Source organism: Microcaecilia unicolor, chromosome 9, assembly GCF_901765095.1.
Source record: "Microcaecilia unicolor chromosome 9, aMicUni1.1, whole genome shotgun sequence".
Classification (NCBI taxonomy): domain Eukaryota; kingdom Metazoa; phylum Chordata; class Amphibia; order Gymnophiona; family Siphonopidae; genus Microcaecilia; species Microcaecilia unicolor.
This window is the reverse complement of record NC_044039.1, coordinates 136,245,238-136,271,498: the sequence shown is the minus strand read 5'-3', so window position 1 is coordinate 136,271,498 and position 26,261 is coordinate 136,245,238. Positions and strand designations below refer to the sequence as shown.

Sequence of the window (26,261 nt, the reverse complement as noted above, 5' to 3'; positions counted from 1 at the left end):
CCTGGTCTTTGTACTTTTTTGAAAGAGTGAAAAATTGATTCACTTCTACCTGCTCTACATCACTCAGGATTTTATAGGCCTCAGTCATATCCCACCTGTCTCTTTTCCGAGCTGAAGATCCCTAACCTCTTTAGCCTTTCCTCATTTGAGAAGAGTTCTATCACCTTTATCATGTTGGTCGATCTTCTTTGAGCCTTTTTAATTCTGCTATATCTTTTTTGAGACAATGGCATAAGAAAACATTTAGCTATCCAGTCTGCCTAGTTATTCTGTCCATATTAAAAGAACAGTTTACTGAAGTGTGCTAAGCGGTTAGCATATGAACTAGCGCACAGTCCCTGTTATTGCACTGGCATGACAGACACAACAAACCAAAACAACCTAGAAGACGACGCTTGTGCTATGTTACTTTTTATGTTGGTGACCTCTAAAATGGATGTCTGTAATATAGCCAATGCTTGTCTTCCTGCTTTCCAATTTGTTTTATATTTACTACTTAGTAGCTTCATTGCATGCCCCCTAGTCCTTGTATTTTTGGAAAAAGTAAATAAGCAATTCACTCCACTCAATATTTCATAGGCCTCTATTATAGTTATCCTTCAGCCGTCTTTTTTCCAAGCTGAAAAGTTCTAGTCTCTTTAGCCTTTCCTCATAGGGAAGTTGTCCCATCCCCTTTATCATCCTCTTTATCATAAGAATTGATCTGAGTCCATGTGTTTACCTCGTATGTCTTTATATATATGTTTATTTTAATATGTACAGTATGTTATATTGTGATCTGCCCAGAGTTGCTGGATAGTGTGAAATACACATTTTTTTAAAATAAAATAAATGAATTAAATCATTTTTGTTGTCCTTCTCTGCACCTTTTCTAATTCCACTATATGTTTTTTGAGATGCAGTGACCAGAATTGCACACAGTATTTGAGTGGTCACACCATGGATTTTTTTTTTGTTCCATTTGTACCCCGCGCTTTCCCACTCATGGCAGGCTCAATGTGGCTTACATGGGGCAATGGAGGGTTAAGTGACTTGTCCAGAGTCACAAGGAGCTGCCTGTGCCTGAAGTAGGAATTGAACTCAGTTCCTCAGTTCCCCAGGACCAAAGCCCACCACCCTAACCACTAGGCCACTCCTCCACTCGATTAATACAAAGGATTAATACAAAGGCATTATAATATTCTCAATTTTGTTTTCCATTCCTTTCCTAATAATTTCTAACATTCTATTTGCTTTCTTAGCCACCATTGCACACTGAGCTGAGTAGAGAGTTTCAATGTAACACCAACTGTGACACCTAGGTCTTTTTCCTGGGTGGTGACTTCTAGTGTGGAACCTTGCAACACATAGCTAGCTATAGTTTGAGTTCCTCTTTCCTCCATGTATCATTTTGCACTTGCTCACATTAAACGTCATCTGCCATTTGGATGCCTAGTCTCCCAGTCTCATAAGGTCATCTTGCAATTTTTCACAATCCTCTTGTGATTTAACACCTTTGAATAACTTTGTGTCATCAGCAAATTTAGGGGGTCCTTTTACAAAGGCACACTGAAAAATGGCCCGTGGTAGTGTAGGCGCGGGTTTTGGGTGCGCGCAGAATCATTTTTCAGCGCACCTGTAAAAAAGGCCTTTTAAAAATTTTTGCCGAAAATGCACGTGAGGCAAAATCAAAATTGCTGCGCATCCATTTTGGGGTCTGAGACCTTACCGCCAGCCATAGACCTAGTGGTAAAGAATTTGGGCTGTAATGACCTACATGCGTCAGATGCCATTTTGCGCGCATCTGCTACGCACACCAGAAAATAAAAAATATTTTTCAGACGCACGTAGCGGACGCGTGCCAAAATTGAAATTACCACAAGGGCCACACGGTAACTCCAATTTGGCATGCGTTGGACACATGTAGGCACCTACGCAGCTTAGTAAAAGGGGCCCTTAATTACCTCACTAGTTATTCCCATCTCTAGATCATTTATAAATACATTAAAAGCAGCGGTCCCAGCACAGACCCCTGGGGGACCCCACTACCTATCCTTCTCCATTGAGAATACTGACTATTTAACCCTACTGTTTTCTCTCTTTTAACCAGTTTTTAATCCACAATAGAACGCTACCTCCTATCTCATGGAAGCTTTGATCATGTTTCTCCTCTTCTTTCACAATGTCATTGGCTTCCTGTACCTTTTCGTATCCAACAAAGGTGCGCTGAAAAATGGCTTGCGGTAGTGTAGGCACAGGTTTTGGGTGCGCACCAATCCATTTTTCAGTAAGCCTGTAAAAAATACCTTTTTAAAATGTTGCCAAAAATGGACGTGCAGCAAAATGAAAATTGGCGACCGTCCATTTTGGGCCTCAGACCTTACCGTCAGCAATCGACCTAGCAGTAAAGACTCACGTGGTATTGACCTACGTGCGTCAAATACCACTTGGCGTGTGTCCGATACATGCGTCGGAAAATAAAAAAATATTTTTTGGACGCATGTATTGGACATGTGCTGAAAATTAAATTACCACAAGAGCCACGCGGTAGCTGGGCGGTAACTCAATTTTGGCTCATGTTTGGCGCGCATAGATGCTTACACGGCTCAGTAAAAGGGCTCATATCTTTCTTCTGTCATCATCCCATATACACCTGTCTGTTCTCTTTGCTCTGTCTCCCAACACCGTCTTATCATCCCTTCAGTTTTCTGTTCATGTCTTGAATGAATGCAATACTCTGCATTCTTCTGTACTGCCCCCATCACCGGAATTCTCTCCCTGCCCACATACATTCTGAACTTCCCTCAGTGGTCTGCGGCACTTCCCTCTGTTTTGATGGCAACAATCTCCCAACCTATATTTCTTTTGACTGTCTTGTCTTGGATTTGTGCTTCCTTTTCTCTTTCTTGCAGTGATTTTATTGATTTTATGATAAACTGCTTTGATTTTAATTTGAAAGGCGGTATATTAAGCCATGATAAACAGAAACAAAAACCACTGTGGGAGAGCATTTATCGGGATCTGGGCACTGCATCAATGACATTTTGGCCAAAATTCTAAAAGAGAATTTTAAAACAATCCAGGAACTTAAGACCTTTGAAATAAAGATGATAACATATTTTGACACTAACAAGACAGGACTTAACAAAGATCTGGGTTTCCTATCACATTAGACCCTAAAATATTACTGCATTGTCACTATCCAGCTCTCCCTGTTTCTCACTTCTCCTTTCCCCTTGACATTGTCACTGGAAGGCTTTTATAGTCCAGTATTGTCATCTTTTGCTCATGTTGTCCTGACCTGAGGAAGAAGGTTCTGACCTTTGGAAGCTACTCATAGCGGGTAAATCTACAGAGCAGGTTCTAACATTTTATGTGCCAATTACCTGCAAAAATGTTTAAAATACTAACACATACATGCGTTTGTGTGCACATAGTAACGTGGAGGGGAATAATAGAACATCGTCGGCGAAATAGGTCGCCGGCGATCTATTTTGGCGGCGGCGCAACAGCTGGCCGGAACCGTATTTTCAAAAAAGATGGCCGGCCATCTTTTTTTTCGATAATACGGTGTGGGCCGGCAAAATGCCTTGGATTTTGCCGGGTTTGAGATCGCCAGTTTTGTTTTTCCGCGATAATGGAAAAAACTGCCGGTGATCTCAAACCCGGCAAAATTCAAGGCATTTGGCCGTGGGAGAAGACAGCATTTGTAGTGCAATGGTCCCCCTCACATGCCAGGACACCAACCGGGCACCCTAGGGGGCACTTCAAACATCTTTAATAAACAACCAAATTAGCTTCCAGGTGCATAGCACCCTTCCCTTGTGTGCTGAGTCCCCCAAATCCCCCCCAAAACCCACTGCCCACAAGTGTGCACCATTACCCTAGCCCTAAGGGCTGAAGGGGGCACCTACATGTGGGTACAGTGGGCTTTGGGGGGTTTGGGAGGGCTCAACATTACCCACCACAAGTGGAACAGGTAGGGGGGGGGGGGATGGGCCTGGCTCTGCCTTTCTGCACTCCACTGCAACCAACAACAACTGTTCCAGGGACCTGCATACTGCTGTCAGGATGCTGGGTATGACATTTGAGGCTGGCATACAGGCTGACAAAAAAGGTTTGTATTTTAATAATTTTAGTGTGGGAGGGGGTTGGCAACCACTGGGGGAGTAAGGGGAGGTCATCCTCCATTCCCTCCGATGGTCATCTGGTCAGTTGGGGCACCTTTTGAGACTTGGTCGTGAAAATAAAAGGACCAAGTAAACCCGGCGAAATATTGCTTATCGCCGGGTTTTATTTTTCCATTATCCGCGAAAGCCGGCCATCTGGTAGCCACGCCCAAGCCTGCCCATGTCCCGCCTTCGCTTCGCCGCCAACACACCCCTTTGAACTTTCGCCGGCGAGGCAAAGGGAAAGCGGCGAAGCTATCACAAATGTAGCTTTCGATTATACGCTTTTCGCCGCTTTTGCAAAATCGCCGGCCATCTCCCGACCACAGAAAGGCAGTATATCAAGTCCCATTTCCCTTTCCTTTCAAGTTTAAGAAATTATTGAAGGTTTAGTTGTTTGGCAGTACTTTGAAACTTTTTTTTCTGTAGGGAGGTATGTAGGGATTTTTGTGTTTCCTAATGTTTCTCTGCTTTATCATGTCATCGTTTTTTTGGTTAAGATTGTTGTGCTATTTTGCTCCCTTCCTTTTGTGTCCACTGTTGTGTCATTTATTTTTGGTTTTACGCTGATTTTATTTTTTTTTTATAAACTGCTTTGATGCGTTATTTTTACATGAATGGAAGAATATTATAGTTTCTTAAAGAAAGAAAGAAAAAAAAACCTACGTTGAATGAGATGGAGGGCTTCATATATTAGCTTCTACTCTGGTTTTATCACAGGGCCCTTTTGCCATCTCTTTCCATCAGGTCAGATGCCTCCAAATTCTGGCTAGCAATAAGTGGCACTTTCAGAGGCACAGAGTACATGCAGGTAGGTATTCTGCAATGTTGATTGGCATCAGTGGTAAACAAGCATTCTGTGTTACCTGTGGATACCAATGAGCAGAGGAGTATTTTGTGAGCATTCTCTATGTACAGCTTGGTACTCTGCCAAACCCAAGGATGCCAGTTTATCGGATCATTCAGAGGATGTTTCCTGGATGCCATGATCAGTTTAATCGTTGCTCGTCTCATAGATTTGCTAGCAGTTTTGCACTCTTCATTCAGAAATTTCTGTTACCATTTTACATTACTACACTGCTTATATGAACAGATTTTCTCTGATAGTGTTTTTATGCCCTCTAGTGGTCAACTAGACATTTGCAAGTAGATAATGTATCTTCTGACAGGCAAATCCCACTGTAGTTTTCCCCCATGGGGTTTGCTAGGATAATCAGAACAAATCAAGTAATTTTGCTTTAATTATTTCCTAAGGGATAATGTGTCTCCTTTTTACACAGTTCCTATGTAAGGCATAACCACATGCACTGTTTTGATTTTTCTCAAAACTACTGCCTCAGACCACCTCCTAATCCGACAGATAAAACTATATGAGTTGTTTCCCATATCTGCATATTTTTACCCAGGGGCAGGGTGAGCACTAAGCAAAAAAGCCCATTTCTGTAGGTATAATGTTTTACAATTGCCTAAATTAGCTAAAAATACATGCATATTTTTATTATCAAGATCTTTCTGGATTTTATTTATTTATTTTATTTATTTATTTCAGGTCATTTATACCCCGCCTTTTGCCGCAGTTTTGCAGCCCCAAAGTGGCTTACAATGAACTAATTAAAATAAATACATTACAGTTACATTTCAGTAGTTAGGGTGGGAGAACAAGGTAAGAAGGGAAAGGTAAGGGAGGCAAAGATGAACGGCAGAAGTCCAGGCGGGCCAAGAGGGATGATGGAAATCCAGGCTGACACGAATAGGTCCAGCAAGGTGATCCCACTTGGGGACTGCAATAGGGCCCAGGTGGAACAAATGAAGCACCGAAGAACCAGTAACAGCATGCAGAGGCCGGACGAAGCTGGAGGCAGGCATCCACTGCGACGGAGTCAGCAGAGCAGGAAACAAGATGGCGGACCAAACGGTCATCCTCCGCAGCCCCAACGTGAAAGTACATTTACATTAATCTTGAAAATGATCACACACATTTACCTCATATACTTTAAACTCACTAGTATTCTATAATGGAATCAGGGCCCAAAGATGGCATCATAGCAGTGGCGTTCCTAGGGTGGGTGACACCAGGGGTGGATCGCCGATGCACCCCCACCCCCGGGTGCAGTGTGCCCCCCACCCCCGGCAAAACAATGGACACCTCCCCCCCGGCGAAACGACACCCCACCCCCGGGTGCATCTTTACCTGCTGGGGGGGGGGGGGTGCAGCGCGCTTGTCGGCCTCGCTCGTTCCCTGCTCCCTCTGCCCCGGAACAGGAAGTAACCCATTCCGGGGCAGAGGGAGCAGGGAACGAGCGTTGCCGACAGACGCGCGGCACCCCCCCAGCGGCGTGCACCCGGGGCGGACCGCCCCCCCCCCCTTGGTACACCAATGCATTATAGAATAGGCTCTCCCCTCACGGCATTGAGGTTAGAAGCCAACCAAAAATGAAACTGCCACCAAAACTGTCTGAAACTGCAGCCGAAACTCATCACCTGGTTTTGGCCAAAGACAAAACTGAAACCAAAAACGTAAGTTTGGTTGTGTGAATGTGGACCAGTAAGGGCTGCTGGAGATTATTAGAGCTTGCAGTCTGCATCCCTCCGCTAAATCCACAGTTTCAAGTCAGAATATAATAATTTAAATAATGAAAGACCATAATTTACCTCCAAGCAAAATGGCCTCCACACAGATGGACCGCAGCTAATGAAAACTGAAACTACAAGCCGCAGTGCCTTTACACTGGCTGACTGCGCCACTCTAGAAGTGACAGCTGATGTCATACTCCACAGAGAAGTTAATTCCTAAGGAGCGTATCACCCCAAATTGAAAGACTTAGGGGTATGTTTACTACCGGTAAGGTGTGTTAAATGTGCCTTTAAATTTAAGGCCCATTAAACGCTAACGATCCTATACATTTCTATGGGCACATTAGCGTTTAACAAGCGTAAACAATTTACACGCATTAAAAATGCTAAAGCACCCATAGTGCACCTTACTAAACATAGATGTTAAACTCCTGTTAACATTTTGTATCAAAAGTATTTATTTATAGCACTGCATTTACCGTATAAACCATTGTGCAAGATCATAACTGCATTACTTGCAAAAAAAAAATACAAAGAGTGGGTCCCCTTCTCCCAGGACTACTTTACAATCCCTGGTAGTCTAGTGGTATAGTCAGGGCAGGAACAATGCTCCAGTCACAGCAGCCATTTTGAGAGCAGAATCGGAATGGAAAGGAGTAACTGGGGATTGCTCTTAGTTGGGGGTTATACATGACTTAAAGTAAGTGTAAATGCCAGTGGTAAAACCCTGCTCTATATGGTGTGGCCGTTTTAAAATACATGATACAGATATAACTTTTAAATTAGTCTGCTTATTAGGAGTTTAGGGTATTTTCTAAGTGTTCTCAATAGATTTTGATATTCAATATTCAGTTGTAATGGTATCCTTAGACTGTAAGTTTTGAAATTGGAGTTTGTAAATGACTTCCCTTGTTGTAAACTGTCCTGAGCTAAGTGTTCAGGTGGTATATAAAAATCCTGATTATTATTATTACTTTGAAGAACAGACCAAAAACCACACTCAGAAAACACCTCCTTTAAATCTCTGCCTGCTTCTAAAATTGTCCCGTATATGCATATTTAGATCTGCCAGATCTACTTACTACACAAAATTAATTGGAGGACACTCACTAAATACAATAAATCTTTATGCTCTAGAGAACAGTTTGCTAGATACAAAACCATTAACCTTTACCTTCTGCACAGATTTTGAGGTGCCATATAGAGAATCTCATGGTTAGTGCAGATTTTTCCTGGCACTGAATTTTGAGCCCACGAGGAAAACAGGAAGGAACCTCTATAAAGCAGCAAAATGCAACAAGGAGTAGAGGGTAACATATGACTCTCACAATGGGAGTAGCAGAAGTCTTGTGACCCCTGAAGCAGGCGGCCAGTCTGCTGAAATACGGACCTGTGTTGGGTCTTACTTTGGTACCTTAATAAAGACTTGTCTTCTGCTACTCCCATCTTGAGAGTCATGTGTCACTCTGTACATGCCTTGCCAAGCGTGATAGGTGCAAAGGCTGTGTGATAGCTGTTGAGGGCGTGCCCAGCTAGACCTCTGCAGTTACCGCACTGAAAGTTCTTTACCAGACATTATTTGCAATTAGCCTCTTTAGGAGGCATTAATGGGCATTGTTACCAGGTGGGCGGTTTTACCGCCCAATTGGGCGGGTTTTCGCCAGCGGTGGCGGGAAAATTTTGCCGGCCGCGGGATGCGTTTTTTTTGGGCGGTTTTCCTGTTGCCGCTGTGCGAGTTTGGCGTTTTTTTCCGGGGCTTCTATTGGTCCAATTCGGTACAATAGAAGCTTTTCCGGGGCTTCAATCTGTTCATAACTCTGCTGCACGTCTTATATTCCGCCAGAACCGATATACTCATATCACTCCTCTTCTCAGGTCACTTCACTGGCTTCCAATCCGATACCGCATTCAGTTCAAGCTTCTCCTTCTTACCTACAAATGTACTCAGTCTGCTGCCCCTCACTACCTCTCTACCCTCATCTCCCCTTATGTTCCCACCCGAAACCTCCGTTCACAGGACAAATCCCTCCTCTCAGTACCCTTCTCCACCACTGCCAACTCCAGGCTCCGCCCATTCTGCCTCGCTTCACCCTATGCCTGGAACAACCTTCCTGAGCCCTTACGTCAAGCCCCCTCCCTCCCCATCTTCAAGTTTTTGCTTAAAGCCCACCTCTTCAATGCTGCCTTCGGCACCTAACTCTTACCTTCAGGATATCCAGACTGCCCCAATTTGACTGCCCCTATCGAACTGACTATTCACTTGTCCTTTAGATCGTAAGCTCTTTGAGCAGGGACTGTCTTTTTATGTTAAATTGTACAGCACTGTGTAACCCTAGTAGCGATTTAGAAATGTTAAGTAGTAGTAGTAGTGGCTTCTATTGGTCCAATTTGGTCCAATAGAAGCTTTTCCGGGGCTTCTATTGGTCCAAATTGGACCAATAGAAGCCTTTCAGGGGCAGGGTTGACGGCAGGGATGACGTAGGGGGCGGGGTTAGGTGATGCGGGGGCGGGGTTATGTGATGTGGGGCGGGGTTAGTAACGCGAGGGGTGAGGTTCGGTGACGCGAGGGGCGGGGATTGGCTACGGGCGGTTTTTGGGCGGGTTTACGGCTAGTTTCAGGCTGGGAAAATTTTTCCCAGCTGGCAACCCTGTTAATGGGGCATGCCTGTTTACTCAGGTATGAACACAGCTATGTGTGCAATGCTAGCATGGTACCTAAGTGCTATTCTGCAAACACCCTCTTGAATTTGAAAGTGTGTATCTGCAACAGGGTGTGCATATAGTCAGAGCATGGGCAGGGACACAGGTAGGCACACTTACATTAGCTATATGACTGACATAAGTCCAAGGACCAGTAAGGGCTGCTGGAGATTATTAGAACTTGCATATTAATACTCTGTTACACTATTATTCTAGAATGAAAAATAGATGCCTACTTTTGGTTACAGAATAGGCTCCTCCATGCACCCTCCAGGCACCCAGTTATAGAATTGCCCCCGTGTGCACCCCTGTTAACTGTTCAAGTGACAGTGCATGGTAAATACCGTGTGCTCACTGCAAAGTGCAGTCCATGTTCATTTTTCTGCCATAATCTGTCCAGTTCCTCTGCTCTAACACAACATGAAGTTAACATGTGAAATGGTGTATACATTAGTAATATGGAAGGGCATTTTAGAAAGGACATTTAAATCAGAAATCAGATGTCCAAGTTCCTGTAGTATTTTAGAACAGGATCTGTTGATGTAGAGCCCATTCTAAAATTCAAGGTGAAATGGATGTCTATGGCTACCTATGTGCAGCACGAACGTCAATTTTATTTAAAAAAAAGAAAGAAAGATTCAAAATATGGACAGCCAAAACGTAGGCACACAGAGGTTTCTTTCACAGCACATGAACGTCTACGTAGACGTACATGTGCTGTGACCTGACACCCCTACCAGGAGTGCCTGATCCCCTCTCACACCTCTCATGTGCTCTGATCTCTCTCTTGAGTTCCAATGCCCCTAAGCTCCACCAGTTTTGATCCCCCTCTTGCCCCCCAATTGAATCTTGATTGCCCAACACCAAACCTAGCCTCAGGTTAGAAAAAAGCATAGCACCCCCAACTGCTACCCTCACCCACCCACCTGGAACGTACTGGAGATGTAGATCAGGGTTCCAAGTGATCCCAGGCCACAGCAGTCCTCAGGATCAAAGATGGCACCTCTGCCTTCCAGCATTGCTAGAAAGCAGAGATGCCATGATCTAAGATGGGATGGGAATTTGGTCCTGCCAAGGAGGGTGACTGGAACGGGGGGACATGGGTTTTGGGGGTGCACCACCACAGTGTGTTGGGTTATGGGAGTTCAGCATGCCTTGTCCAGTACATGCAGGGTAGATGCTGGGCACACCCCCTGCATGTACCATACAGGCTTTTGCACTTGTCCTGTGCTATACTTTATAGTGAACCCAGGGTAAGTGCAAACAGTTACTGATCTTTCCAACAAGGGTCTCCTGGATGTTTTAGGTAGCAGGTCTAAATCTGAACGTCTACATTTATGGACCTGAATGTTCCTTCTTCTTCTGCAATGGGGAATGCAAATCCATGGGGCCGATATTCAGACTGTGGGAGGTAGCCGGGTTGCCTCCCATGGTCAGAGCTGAACCTGGATATTCAATACCAGGCAGTTTCTGGTGACTAGCATTAAATATAAAATTTATTTTTGACCAGTTCCAACCTAACTGGCCAAGTCGATATTCAGCACTGGCCGGTTAAGTTGGAATTGGCCAAAGATATACTATCTATTCACTTAGACAAATATGGCTGCCAAACTTAGCCAGCGATACACTGAAAATTGGCAGGTAGCCAATTGTATCATGCAATATAAATGGCTATCTGCTAGGTGCAAACCAGGAATATTCAGCAAGAGACAGCCAGCTATCTTCCGCTGAATAACGCTAGATAGCTAGCTAAGTACCATTTAACTGTCCAGGTGCCGTTCTTGGCCAGTTAAATGGTTTTGAATTTCAGGGGCCATATTTTTAGGCTGCCTAAGTCCTACCCCAAACCTGCCCAGACCATGCCCCTTTCCAGATGCCTGTTCTGCAGTTTCAGATACTGATATCCTGGTTTGTAAAATCAGGATTTGGATGTCCATGCAATTTATGAATAGTCTTCTTTAAAGCACCATAGTCTTCAGAAAAGCACACAATTACATTTTATCAGTGCTTTTTTTGTAGAAAAAAGGTGCTGGTACTCATTATGGGCAGGGTCACCACATATGACTCCACCCCTATTGTAGCCACACCCACATTGGCCACACCCCTTATACGAGCCACAGCGCATATAAACAGACATCATTGAAAATATTATACTAGTATAGGAGAAAAAAATAACGTGATATTTTTCATTATAAATAATTTCTGTAAGCTATTACAGCTCCAGTATACCCAGTGCAAAATAAGACAGCAGATGTAAATTCTCAAATTGGACATTTTCCAAACAGTAAAATGAAAATAAAATGATTTTTTTCTACCTTTGTAGTCTGGTGACTTTGTTTTTCTATCCATATTGGTCCCAGTCTCTGATTCTGCTGCTCTCTATCTGATCTCTTAACTCCGTTTCCAGGGCTTCCTTTCCATATATTTCTTTACGTTCCTCCTTCCTTCATTTCTTTCCCTACATCCATACGTAAAAGCTGGGTCCTCCTCCATGGAATTGACTGGAGGAGGTATGATGTGGATCCAGCTTTTGCCTATTTTCTCCATCCATGTGCAGTTTTTCTCCTCTCTTCTCTTTCCCTCATCTCCATCCATGTGCATCTTCTTCTTTTTTCTTTCCTCCCCTCCATCCATGCCCAGCACTTCTCCTCTCTCCTCCCCTCCATCCATGTCCAGCATTTTTCCTCTCTCTTCCCTCCCCTGTATCCATATAAAGCAATAATTCTCTCTCCCCTCTCCTCCATCCAAGTCCACCATTTCTCCTCTCTCCCCACCAACTTCTCCATCCATCCATGTCCAGAAATTCTCCTCTATCTCCTGTTCTCCTCTCCATCCATTTCCAGCATTTCTCCTCTCTCCCCTGTCCTCCCCTCCCATCCATGTGCATCTCCTTCCTGTCTTCCCTCCTCTCCATCCACATCTAGCATGTCTCCTCTCTCCCCTGCCCTCCCCTCCCATGTTCAGCTATTCTCCTCTATCCCCTGTCTCCCCTGCCATCCATGTCCAGCCATTCTCCTCTCTCCCCTTCCCTCCCCTACCATCCATGTCCAGTGATTCTCCTCTCCCCTGCTCTCCCCTCCCATCCATGTCCAGCGATTCTCCTCTCTCCCCTGACCCCTCTCCCATCCATGTCCAGCAATTCTCTCTTCCCTGCCCTCTCCTCCCATCCATGTCCAGCATGTCTCCTCTCTCCTCTGCCCTCCCCTCTTATCCATGTCCAGCAATTCTCTCTTCCTTGCCCTCCCCTTTCATCCATGTCCAGCATGTCTCCTCTCTCCTCTGCCCTCCCCTGCCCTCTCTCCTCCTATCCATGTCCAGCAATTCTCTCTTCCCTGCCTTCCTCTTAAATGCATGTCCAGCGATTCTCCTTTCTCCCCTGCCCTCCCCTCCCCATCCAGCAATTCTCCTCTCTCTCCTGCCCTCTGTCCCCTCCATGTCCAGCGATTCGTTCAAGCCCCAGCTCCCTGCCCTCCCTCAGCTCCCCGACTTTTCTTGAAATCTTTAATTTACCCGAAGTCGCAGTGAACCGGCAGTAAAAACAGCTGGCAGGCAGGCAGGTTTGCCTCCTCGTCTCTTCCGTTCCCTCTCAGCGCGCTCCGCCATCACGGATAGGAAATTACATCAGAGGAAGGCAGGACACGCTGAGAGGGAAGGGAAGCGACGAGGAGGCAAGCCTGCCTGCCAGCTGTTTTTAATGCCGGTTTGCCGTTACTTCCGGTAAATTAAAGATTTCAAGGAAAGTCGGGGAGCTGAGGTAGGGAGGGAGGGATGGGGCGGGGCGGGGGGAGCACGGGTGCATGAACGGAAGGGAGCGGGCAGGTGAGCCGGACCTCACAAAAAGGGTGTGCCGTTACGCCGTACCAGCGGGTACTGGCACAAAAAAAGCACTGCATTTTATTGTAATAGTGTCAAATGATTTCATATTGTCTAGCAAGAACTAATGAAGAAGCTGTTGCTTGCGGATGTCTTTTTATATTTTAGTAGCAATTATTCTTGAAAGAAAGCAATCTAAAGAAGTTGTAACAGGATACTTTGGGGCTCATTTTCAAAAGAGAAAGACGTCCAAAAAGTGTCATAAGGCAGCATTTGGACGCATTTCGTCTCAAAACGTTCAAATTGGTATTTTCAAAACCTGTTTTGCAAATGTTTATCTATGCATTTTATTTGCAATGCATCCAAATCATAAGGGGACATGTCGGGGGCAATGCGGAGGAAGGAATAGGGCGGGCTTAGAGCATGCTTAACACCTGGATGTTTTATAGCCATAATGGAACAAAACAAAAACGTCCCGGGCAAAAATCTAAATGCTTTGGGCTAGACCTGTTTTTAAAATGAATAAGGGACAAAAAGGTGCCCTACATGACCACTGGAGTGAATCAGGAATGACCCCCCCTTACTCCCCCAATGAGCCCTGACCCTCTCCCACCCCTCAAAAAATGTGAATAGAAAAATTACTCAACAGCTTCGATGAGCAGCACGCAGGTCCCTAGAGTAGTGGAGTGGTTGGTGCAGTGCACTCTAGACAGGTGGCCCAGGCCCTTACCTCCCCCTACCTTTTACGCTTGTGGTGAAAAATGTCAGCTCCCCAAAACTCATCCAAACCCTCCTGTACCTACATATAGGTGCCCCCTTCACCCATAAGGGCTATTGTAGTGGTGTATAGTTGGGGGCAATGGGTTTTGGGTGGGTTTAGAAGGGCTTAGAAGACATGATAAGGGGTTAACGGTGAGATGTGTACTTGGAAACATTTATATGAAGTCCATAGCAGTGGCCTCTAGGGTGCCCCATTGCTATCTTGGGATGTCTGGGGGACCAGTCTGCTAAAAGTGATGGCCCCTTCTACATCTCAATGGCTTGATTTTGTGCATTTTTAACTTGTGTGGGTTCTTTTTCTGAAACGCACAAAGCACAAAACCTTGTTCGAAACGGTATTTAAAAACAAATCCACGATAGACATTTTATTTTTTCGGAAATGTGAGTATTTCCTATTCAGATTTGGTACGTTTAGCACAAAATGTTCAAAGTCCGACTTGGACACACTATCGAAAATGCCCCTCCACGTGTAATAACACAGAAATGCAGAATGAAGATAATTCTATAAACCAGGCACTAACATTTACCTGCATGATATACAAATAAATATTTAGAATACCGGCACATATTTGCATACATACATACTTAACCCATGTATATGCTGCCTAGGAGCTATTCTGCAAATACCTGCATAAGAACATAAGAATAACCATACTGGGTCAGAACAATGGTCCATCTAGCCCAATGTCCTGTTTCCAACAGTGGCCAATATAGGTCACAAGTACCTGGCAGAAACCCAGATAGTAGCACCATTCTATGCTACCAATCCCAGGGCAAGCAGTGGTTTCCCCCCATGTCCATCTCAATAACAGACTATGGATTTTTCCTCCAGGAACTTGTCCAAACCCTTTTTAAGCCCATAACACATATTTACATGGGCAGAACACGGGCAGAACTCACGCGAGCACCTGCCACATTTAGGTGCTTGTACCAGCTCTATGGCTGGCATAATTATTCGAGACTGATAAGCTCTTATATACTCAGTACAGTAGAATTCTATCAAGGAAAATATGCGCCTACATTCCTGTATAGAACAGGCTTCTACTGTGCCCTCCGGATGCCTATTTCTGGGCTCCCTGTTATACAGTTGCCCCCAAGTGTTCATACGGTATGCTAGTACTGTATGTCAGGGACTTACCTGAGGTTTTCGGAACTAAATTCTGACTCCAGGAAACGAAGGAACTGATCTCGCCCCACTGGGTCCTTCAGTATCTCATCTATGGAAAATCCCCATCGTTTCACTCGCTGTTGGCTGGGTTCTTTGCTTTTAGACCACACAAAGGGGAAGAACATTTTTAAATGACTAAAAACTGCAAGAATCTTTTTATTTATGATGAGTGATAGATCATCAGCATCATAATAGAATTACATAGGGGCAAATTTTATAAGGCCTTTTCCACGTGTAAAGCATGTTTCACGTGCAGAAAACTCTGTGGCTGAATACGTGCATATAAGGACACACACCAACAAGATGGCATACGCTTGTATGTGCACGGTGAGTAGGCATTCCTGAGGACATAGGGTAGGCAGAGCAGGGGCAGAGTTCTGATCTACACACATGAGGGTAATTCTATAACAGAACGTCTGTGGTTAAAATCCAAGATGGAAGCTTCTATGGGATCCTTTAACTAAGCTGTGGTCTTAATGTGCCCTTAATGCAGGTCTTTCCCACACACTAAGGCCATTTTTACTGCAGCCCTAAAATGGCCAGTTTTCTAGTTTTTGTGTTAATAGCCATGTGCTAGTGTTGGAAACCAAAACAGCAGATCGCAGGGGATAAAGATCAAACTGTCCAGTTTAATCACCACATAAACCAATCAATAAATAAATAACTAAAAGTCTGACATGGCCATGTTTTGCCCTCTCAAGGGTAGCGTCAAGGGCTTGTTAAAATACCTCAGAATACCACCTACTGGTTAAAACATTCTCTCCTGTATAGCAGCGATCTGCTGTTTTTTGTTTCCGTGCTAGATCTTGTGGATTGTCTGCCCGTTTGTTTCTTGGGACCAGGGGCGTAGTCAGACTTCGGTGGGAGGGGAATCCAGAGCCTGAGGTGAGGGGGCAAAATTTAGCCTCCCCCGCCGGCACCGCCGACCCCCCCCCCCCGCCAACAACTTTGACCCCTCCCTGCCATTGCTGAACCCCCCCTGGGAGGGGGGTCCAGGGGCAAATCTACAGGGGCCCAGGCCCCCGGGGCCCCATACTGGCTACGCCACTGCTTGGGACCATGTGCTAATGCTGCCACAGTCATTTAAAAAAATGACTGCATGGTTACTTACCATCACTCATTTCGTAGGCAGTACGAGTCATGTGGTATTCCTGTGCTAACCAGTTAATGTAGATGCACTAAGAGTTTAGTGCTGCAGGAATGCCCACTCTCCCTGACCTACCCCCTCAAAAAGCATATGCACATTTGACAGTTACCGCACAACGCTCCAGTAGTGTGTACATATCTGTGCTCTGACAAACCTATGCCTTTGAGAACACCTACATGTGGAAAAGCCTTTATAAAATTATCCCTCTATAGAACACATGTGCACACTTATATATATATATATATATATATATAATTTTATTTTATTTTATTTTTTGCAACAGGTTTAATTTTGTGCAATAACATCTTGCCAAAATGTCTGTAAGCTGAGTGGAAGTCCTCCGACTACATTCCTGACAGTGGGGGGGCTGATGCTTCAGGGGTCCTTTTACTAAGCCGCAGTAAAAAGTGGCTCGCGGTAGTGTGTGCGTATGTTTTTGGCATGCGTAGGGCCATTTTTTACCGCTGCAGGGGAAAAAAGGCTTTTTTCAATACAGGCAGTAAATGGCCATGAACTAGAATTAAAGTTAGCACGTGGCTATTTACTGCCTGAGTCATTACCACCACCTAGGGTTACCATATGGCTCCAAAAAAAAAGTAGGACAGATTGAGCCAGTCTGGGTTTTACTTCCATTGCTTTCAATGGAAGCAAAACCCGGACTGGATCAATGTGCCCTCCTTTTTCTGGAGCCATATGGTAATCCTACCACCACCCAATGACTTAGCAGTAAGGGCTCACACGCAGAAGCGGAGCCAGGATGAGGCAGGTTGACGGCGTGAGGGGAGCAAGAGCGGACTTCCGACGGCGCCGGCACACATTTTCAATGCAACAGGATTAAAAAAAAATAGGCACCGGCGCCGGCAGAACTCTGTTTGGGGGAGCGGCCACTCCCCTGGTGCCCCAATTAGCTACACCACTGCTCACACGCTCCACTCACACAACTCATGCAGCACGTGCCAATGTCTCATGCATCATGTGCCAATGTGGCTGCGCTGCTGATTACCACTGGGAATGCCCCCCACTGTAGAACATAAAAAAATATTTTCTACCAATGGACAAAACAAGCGCCAACTTTGACATTATCGCCGGGTGGGCACACTAACCGGGCGGTAGTGTTGATTTGGCACGCGCTTTGTAAAAGGGCCCCTTAAATATTTTGATTTCAATTGCTAGGGACAAGTAAGTTCTCTGAAGACTTGTACAGCTTGTCAGGCCTTTGCTATTGAAAATGTGATAGTGAAACAGCACCCCCTACTGGCAAGACTGTAAGTGGAGGACTCCCATTTAGCTTAGAGGGAACAGTGATTTGTGAAATATCGGAGGTCATTGTATGAGCCTAGTTTATAAAGGTATGTATGTTGCTCTTTTTACCTAAGTGATCGAGTTGAAGAATGTGAAATTATTAAGCTTAAAACACCTATTAAGCAGAGCAAGTCACTTCAGAGAGTGCTACAACCTGATGCAGAGCCTGTGCTTGAAACGTGATCATGTCGATGCTTTATTTTTTTTTTTGCAAAATAAGACTTACTACAAGGCAGTGGTTTCTCTAGCTTTGCATGTGTGAATTATTAATATTGCATTGAATATACGGACTGTTCTGAAATACACAAAAAAGAAAACGAGTACAAAGGAATAAGTCACACAGTTAAAATGTTTGTTTTTATGAATGTGGGATTGATGATTAGATTTACAGGAGGCGATTCAAATGTGCTCTGTGTTTATAAAAACCTTATGCCTCCTTTATGATGGTCCCACCACCATATAAATATTTGTTATACAACTGTTTTTTAAAGGGTTTCTTTGGATTGTACATTACTTTTATAAAATAGGCACGTTTTTTGGAATATTTACCAAGGTGTCCTGTTATAAATTTAGCATTATGTTATCTAAGCATACATACACCACCAGAGGTCACCAACTACCTTCTTAACACAAATATATCCCAGCAACTTTCAACCTATGGCAGGTGCTTTCAAGATTATTCCTCAGAAATGTGTTATTGTTTGGCCTACTATACAGAAAATATTACATGTTTTCAGTCCCCTTTGTTATAATATTGTGATTCTAAAATCCGTTGAATGTGAACTAAATGATAATAATGGAAGTATGTTTTTGGATATTTTGCTTATTTTAGCATAGAAGGTTATTTTTCCCTCCTGGAAGGAATTTCAGAAAGTTACTTATCTTAATTGGTGGAACAATGTTTTTATGATTTTTTGTTATGAACTTTATCTTGCTAAAAAAGTCATAGGCTCACTAAGCGGCCTTTTTACTAACCAGTGGTAGGGTACTGCGGTAGCGTACGCTGAGTCAGCACTACTGCGGGGCACCCTGAGGCATCCCGCGATATTTCTAGCATGGGGGCGGAGAGTGGGCATGCCCTGCGGTAATTATCTAGCATGTGGCCATTGCCAAGCGCTGACGGATTACCATACAATTAGTGTGTGAGCCCTTATTGCCTTCTAAATAGGTGGCGGTAAGGGCTCATGCAGTAATGGGCATTTGCCAATTTGGAAATTAGTGCATGGCCATTAATGGCACAAATAGAAATTTGGCCATTTTAGAGTCACACTAAAGAGTGGCCAGAGCGCACAGGAAACCCACACACTATTCGCTATGCCAGCCACTTTTAAGCATAGCTTAGTAAAAGGACCCCTAAATGGTTACTTACATGGCAGCCTGTGAAATATTTCCTTAATAATATATAGTTTAAATTTTGAATTACTAAAAGTGATTAATGTAATATTTTTGTTTCCACTTGTGGGTTTTTATTTACTTATTTTATTTTTTGTATATACTGTCTTTTTCTGTTGAAATTCTCTTGTTTATCACTCTGCTTTAAATTGTTTTTGTCATTTGTATTTTTTTTCTTAATAAATAAACAAAGACTTAAAAAAACCAATCAGACAGACCAACTAACCCTGGTCACGTGCATGACCTTTGCACCAATGCTACTTTGTATTTCAATGCTCTCATTTGAAGGCAGTATAGAAGTGCAGGGTTTTTTATGTATTAATTTTTGTGCCACTGGTTTCTTCTAGCTCAACTGGAACTGACCTCCATTGGACTATGGTGCTATAAGGCTTCATTTGCAACTGCCAAGGGTTTTCTCTTTATAACTCACCTAGCCTAACCATTGAAATGACCATAAGTTTCTGCTTCCTCTGGAACCAGGGGGTGGAGCCAGAGGTTTGGCGTGGAAATTATCTTTAAGTGCTATTCTATAAACAGTGCTCAATGTGGAGCATCATTTATAGAATAATGCTCCGCATGGACTTTTTTTGGTGCTGTCTTTTGAGCACAAGAACATTCTTGTGTATGCAAATTAGTTGTACATGTGTTTAATTTATAGGTGTATGCAAATGCAAGTGATTTGAGCACATTTTTCATTTTTAGGTGCCCATCAGGCTTATTTTCGAAAGAGAAGGGCGCCCATCTTTTGACACAAATTGGAAGATGGGCATCCTTCTCACAGGGTCACCCAAATTGGCATAATCAAAAGCCAATTTTGGGCGTCCTCAACTGCTTTCCATCATGGGGGCGACCAAAGTTCACGGGGGCGTGCTGGAAGCATAGCGAATGCGGGATTGGGGCATGCCTAACACATGGGTGTCCTCGACCCATAATGGAAAAAAGAAGGGTGTCCCTGACAAGCACTTGGGCGACTTTAATTGGTCCATTTTTTTCTTAAGGCCAAGTCTCAAAAAGGTGCCCGAACTGATCAGATGACCACCGAAGGGAATCGGGAATGACCTCCCCTTACTCCCCCAGTGGTCACTAACCTCCTCCCACCCTAAAAAAAAAACTTTAAAAATATTTTTTCCAGTCTCTATGCCAGCCTCAAATATCATACCCAGCTCCCTGACAGCAGTATACAGGTCCCTGGAGCAGTTTTAGTGGGTACTGCAGTGCACTTCAGGCAGGCGGACCCAGGCCCATCCCCCTGCTACCTGTTACACTTGTGGTGATAAATGTGAGCCCTCCAAAACCCACCACAAACCCACTGTACCCACATGTAGGTGCCCCTCTTCATCCCTAAGGGCTATGGTAATGGTGTACAGTTGTGGGGAGTGGGTTTTGGGGGAGGGGTTGGGGGGCTCAGCACACAAGGTAAGGGAGCTATGCATCTGGGAGTTTTTTCTGAAGTCCACTGCAGTGCCCCCTAGGGTGCCCGATTGGTGTCCTGGCATGTCAGGGGGACCTGTGCACTACAAATGCTGGATCCTCCCACGATCAAATGGCTTGGATTTGGTCGTTCCTGAGATGGGCATCCTCGGTTTCCATTATTGCCGAAAACCAGAGACGACCATCTCTAAGGACAACCATCTCTAAGGTGGACCTAAATGTTGAGATTTGGGCGTCCCTTATTGAAACGAAAGATGGCTGCTCATCTTGTTTCGATAATACGGGTTTCCCCGCCCCTTTGCGGGGACGTCCTGCGAGGGCATCCTCAGGAAAACTTGGGCACCCCATTCGATTGTGCCCCTCCACATGAACTGCATGCACACTCATAAATGCATACCCCTACAATTTAACCCCCCCCCCCATTTTTATAAAGCTGCCTAGCGGATGCCAAGCAGCAATGCCGACACAGCCCATTCAAAGTGAATGGGCTGTGTCCACACCACCACAACAGCAGCAGCTAGCATGGCTTTGTAAACGGGGGGGGGGGGGGGGGGGGGGGGGGGGTGGTAAGCCTGTTCAAAACTGCAGATTTCTGGATATACCTGCAGGTAGCTGTATGAAAAGCAAAGTAGGGTTTATTTATTGGGATGTATTAACCACCTTTATGAGGAGATTCCCCCAAGGCAGTTTACAACAGGTACAGTGTAGCATAAAACTAACAATTTTGTTAACAGCATAACAAAAGTAAAATGACCAAATATAAACATAAATATAGTCAATTAGGTACATTTGGAAATGGCAAGTTGAAACTAGTAATAGGGCTAACATAATACATTATCAGAAATATACACATTTAACAGCACTGGAGAACAATCATATAACTGAAGTATGACAGTTGTCAGTACAATACAAATCAAACATATAAATGGCAAGTGACCGTACTCACTTGCAAATGCGCAGTACAGACTTCCCTCTCTGTCCCGCCCTCGCGTCAAGACGTCATGACGTCAGAGGGCGGAACAGAAAGGGAAACAGAGTCGAATTGTCAGACGCCGCCGCTGCCGCCTGGAAAGGAACATCGCATGAAACAACCTCCACCCTCCCCCCATCCCCGCTGCCGCTCCCGCCCCCCTCCATATCGGGCCCACTGCAGCGATCTGCTGCTGCCTGTAGCGCTTTCACACGGAGGTGAGAGGCGCTGTTAGGTCAGTGCAGGGGGCCCGGCATGGAGGGGGGAGGGAGCGGCGGCGATGAGGGTAGATGGACATGGGGGGAGGGCAGGGGGGAGAGGCCATGGTTCCTGGACTTGGGGTGAGAGCAGGGCACAGAGGAGGGTTGCTGGACATGGGGGGAGGGGGGGAGGCCAAGGGAAAGAGGAGGAGGATCGGTGGACGGGGTGAGGCCAGGGGAGAGAGGAGGGCTGCAATACTCGCCCGTTTTTACGGGCTTAACGGCTAGTGATATCATAATAGACAGCATGGAAAAGCATTCAAATAACAGATATGATAAGATGTCTGCATAACACCAATGGCACACATTAGAACATTTGAGTAACAGAGATCTGCAGCTAAAGCTATTTGTACAGCATAATGAAACATCTTGCTATGTAGCTGAGGGGGCAAATGCAGATGAGATATTTAGATGGGGATGAGATGAGTAGTAAAGTCAATTGGGCTAAATAGATGGGTGTGAAAATGGAGCAAATTATATATAAAATTGAAGGATATCCCTAATGAATATACCTGAAAGAAATTTTGTGTGCCCTGATATGTAACCATTTCTGTCTGCTACTAGATCTGAAGTATGTAGCTAACTTAAGGGCCCTTTTATGAAGCTGTGGTAGGGTTACTGCAGCAATGGCACATGGCAAATCAACCCTACCACCAGGCTACCGCAGGAGACCAATGGTAGTGCTGGTGGGTGCTGCACACCATTTCTGGCGCTCAAAAAATAATTTAAAATTTTTTTAGCACTGGGGGCTTACCTGGCGGTAATTGAGCAGTCCCGCGAGCTGCCTGATTGCCACTGGGTTACTGCGGGAGCCCTTACCGCCTCCTAAATAAGAGGCGGTAAGGGCTTTCCCTGGAAATGGCCGTGCGGCAAATGCTTAACTTACAGCATGGCCATTTCCAGTTTAAAAAAACCCTTTTACCGAGCAGCAGTAAAAGGGGGCCTCGGTGAGTGGCAAACCCGTGCACCAACGCCACCACAGGGCCTCTTTCACTGCCATTTGGAAAAGGGGCCTTTAAAATCCAAAATGTGATGAATAGTACATAACTGAATGACATGGTCAATGCATTAGTGCTTTTTCTACAATAATTTGCCCTTTCTGTACATATTCTTGACATTTCCATTACCTCATTTCTAGATCCCATAGCGTGGTATCATCACTTATCCAAGGATTGGAAGGGTCAGCTGGGGTCAAACAAGGATCATATTCTACATACTGCTCCGAATAAGCAATTAAACTGTGGAAAGAAAAAGCAGTTTATGACATAAAAGTGCTAAACTGACAAAGATCTTCATATCTCTTGTATCCTAAAAGAATTTATTTTTATTAACCAGCTTTGTGGAAAGATTCATCCAAGGCAGTGTACAACAGCTATTGTATAGCTTGTGTTAAAAATGATCAAATATAAGAATAAAATACAATCAAAGAGGTAAACCTGGAGAAAGGCATATTAAATCCTAGTAACAGCAAAGACATGATACAGTATCAGAAATGGGGTTGATATTCAGGCAAGAGAGGTTCCTGCCTGCTTAAATCACCCTGAGTGGGCTGGCCGCCAATGTTCAGAAGCATTTAACCAGACAGTGTCACTGAATATTGGTTCTAATCACCCAGACACAATCTGAACGGTGCCAGGGCAGTCCAGAGGTGGTCTGAGGAAGAGCCGGCAGATATGTGAACATGTTGGGCTTACCACTGCTCTGTAAAAGGGTCCCTCAGTTACAAATAATTTTAATTGAAATATATACGCAAACAATCATAACCATGCTGATTTTCATCATGGCCATGTTTTTAACCAAGTTTCAAGCCCTAATCATGGGGTGTAAACTTGTGACTTAGTACAGGAATGTGCTACAAAGTTCTCCAAACATGCGCTATCAGGCAGTAAAAGATAAGAAGTAGAGTTTCACTTACCTATCAGCTACTTTGGACATCTTTAGACAATGCCGGTCCATTTGTACATTCAGAAAAGATATCTAGTGATTAAAGAAGAGAAAACAATGACATTATTTCAGAATGTTGGAAAAGTACCAGAGAGAGGGAATGGACCACGGCTTCCCAACAAAGGAGAAAAGAGGCACTAGAGGTAAAGGGTCAATTGGAAATTATTTTAATCATTAACATGCAACTGCTATATAAAGTCCACCTGAGAGTAATGCAACAGAGCTGTAGGACCCGACACGGATCCATGTTTCGGCACGAGTGACTGCTTCAGGGGTCACAGTATAATCTTCTGCAGTGGCAGCTTCTGCCAGAGAAAAAGTTTGGTCGAGATGTGGCTGTGATTACTGTTCCCTCTAAGATGAGCAGGAGTCCTCCAACTACATTGCTGCCAGCATGGGAGCCAACTTTTCAAAATTATTGGGGGTGCTAAGCCCAGTGGAAATAACCCCTCCCTTGACGCATACAAGGAATTTTCTCAATATTGAGGGTGCTCAAGCACCCACAGAGCCGGCTCCTATGGCTGCCAGTGAGGGGTGGTGCTTCAATATTACGTTTTTCAGTCGCTAGGGGGAGGCAGATTGCCTGGAGCCCTGTAGAGCTTGCCTGTCCCTCACTATTCCAAATGTGATAGTGAAACAGCACCACCCACTGGCAGGACTGTAGGTGGAGGACTCCCGCTCAGCTTAAAGGGAACAGTGGCTTTGATCCCTCATAAAGGGGCCCTTTTACAAAGGCGCGGGAGGGCTAACGTGGGGGTAGTGTGCACCCAATCAGCACTATCGCCAGGGTAGCGCATGTGCCCAGTGGTAATTCTGCTTTTGATGTGCACCGAATCCTGAAGTAGAAAATAATTTTCTATTTTCTACCATGGGGGGCATTTCTAGCAGTAACCAGCAGCATGCCCACGTTGGCGTGCGCTGCATGGTTACCATGTGGGTAGTGTGTGAGCCATTACCGCTAGGTCAATGGGTGGCAGTAGGGGCTCAGGCCGTAAATAGGCATGCACTAGTTTTAATATTAGCGCAGTCCCATTTAAAAATAGCCTTTTTCCCAGCCATGGTAAAAAATAGTCCAGCGCGCGCCTAAAAGACACGCCCACACTACCAAAAGGCACTTTTTACCATGGCTTTGTAAAAGGAGCCCAAAGTGATTGTTCTCCTGTCAGTTCAGCTGGGTAGATGTGACAAGCTAGAGGGAATACTTGAATTGTGCTTCTCTCTAGAACTAAGAACAATGGCAGAAGCTGTGTGGAGAACTGCTGATATTGATGGGGCTATTTGTCATTATTGAGAAGTGCAGTTCAAATATTTCCTCTAGCTCGCCACCTCTACCCAACTGGAGCTGAAAAGAGAACAATCACTTTATAAGGGATTACAGCCGCATCTGGACCAAGATTTCCTTTGGTAGAAGGTGCCACTGTAAAAGATTATACCGCGACCCCTGAGGCAGGTAGTCATGCCGAAACACGGATCTGTGTCGGGCCCTGCAGCTCTGTTGCATTACTCTCTCTGGTGGACTTTATATAGCAGTTGGAGAAATATTGGTTTGGCTTCCTTGCACGTTGATGATTAAAATAATTTCTAGTTGATGCTTTACCTCTAGTGCCTCTTCTCTCCTTTGTTGGGAAACCGTGGGCCATCCCTACTCTGTCTGACCTTCTTTTTGGCTTCACGTGGGGTGGCTCATCTCCTTTGGTCTGTGTTTGTTGAAAAGTACCATAACATATTTTAAGATCTGAAAAAAGGTATGCTTACCATGTCCCGGGCAGCATGTCAAAGATCTTTGGAAGTAATTATGCTCACCCAGTACAAATTGAAAATGTCGCTCTATATTTTGAATATCTCCGAAACTCATTATGAAGCACTCAACTGCCATTCCTGCTACAATTCATTAAAGTATAATGTTACTCATTAAAATGTTTTGATTTCAATAGGAAATCTAAATTGCAAGTGCAGTTGCTGTACAATTAGGCATACAGGCCTACTAATGCAGTGTATGCCATAGTTGTCCAGCTGTGTTGATTGATCAGAGTATATTTAAAGATAATAACTGAACCATGACACTTGCAGTTACTATATGATCACTACTTGCTAATGTATGAATTTTTGAAAATGCCATGATACACAACACACTTACTCAAGGAGGCATATCTGTACCTTTCCTACACGTTTTAGGAACCAAAATTATATCTGAGTGGAGGAGTGGCCTAGTGGTTAGAGCACCAGTCTTGTAATCCAGAGGTGGCTGGTTCAAATCCCACTACTGCTCCTTGTGATCTTGGGCAAGTCACTTAACCCTCCATTGCCTCAGGTACAAACTTAGATTGTGAGCCCTCCTGGGACAGAGAAATGACCTACATGTAACTCACCTTGAGCTACTACTGAAAAAGGTGTGAGCAAAATTTAAATAAATAAATATCTGTATTTCTTAAATCAAAAAGTGATGATGGCACTCTTACTATAGATTAAAATATACATTTATGTGGGACGATTTTTATATTTTAAAAACCATCTAGACCAGTATCCAGGGCTATGTATTTGGCATGGTGGGGTATAGTAATACGGAAAGGAGGCGAGAGGCAAAACAAATGGCAGGAGGTCTGATAGGCTGACAGACTTGCATAAGTTTAGC

At 44.5% G+C, this 26,261-nt stretch overlaps 1 protein-coding gene across 3 annotated transcripts in view; it reads right to left on the bottom strand.

Annotated features, from left to right (window-relative positions):
• The window catches only part of RGS6 (regulator of G protein signaling 6), a 495,104-nt gene that overhangs the window by 58,129 nt on the left and 410,714 nt on the right, over positions 1–26,261 (bottom strand). For all 3 annotated transcript variants that reach the window (XM_030214495.1, XM_030214493.1, XM_030214494.1), the window contains 3 exons: positions 23,601–23,662; positions 22,813–22,923; positions 15,154–15,279 (listed from right to left, as the gene is read on the bottom strand). In XM_030214495.1, the coding sequence (XP_030070355.1) occupies positions 15,154–15,279; positions 22,813–22,923; positions 23,601–23,662 (299 nt within the window). The remainder of the gene's footprint in view (positions 1–15,153; positions 15,280–22,812; positions 22,924–23,600; positions 23,663–26,261) is intronic.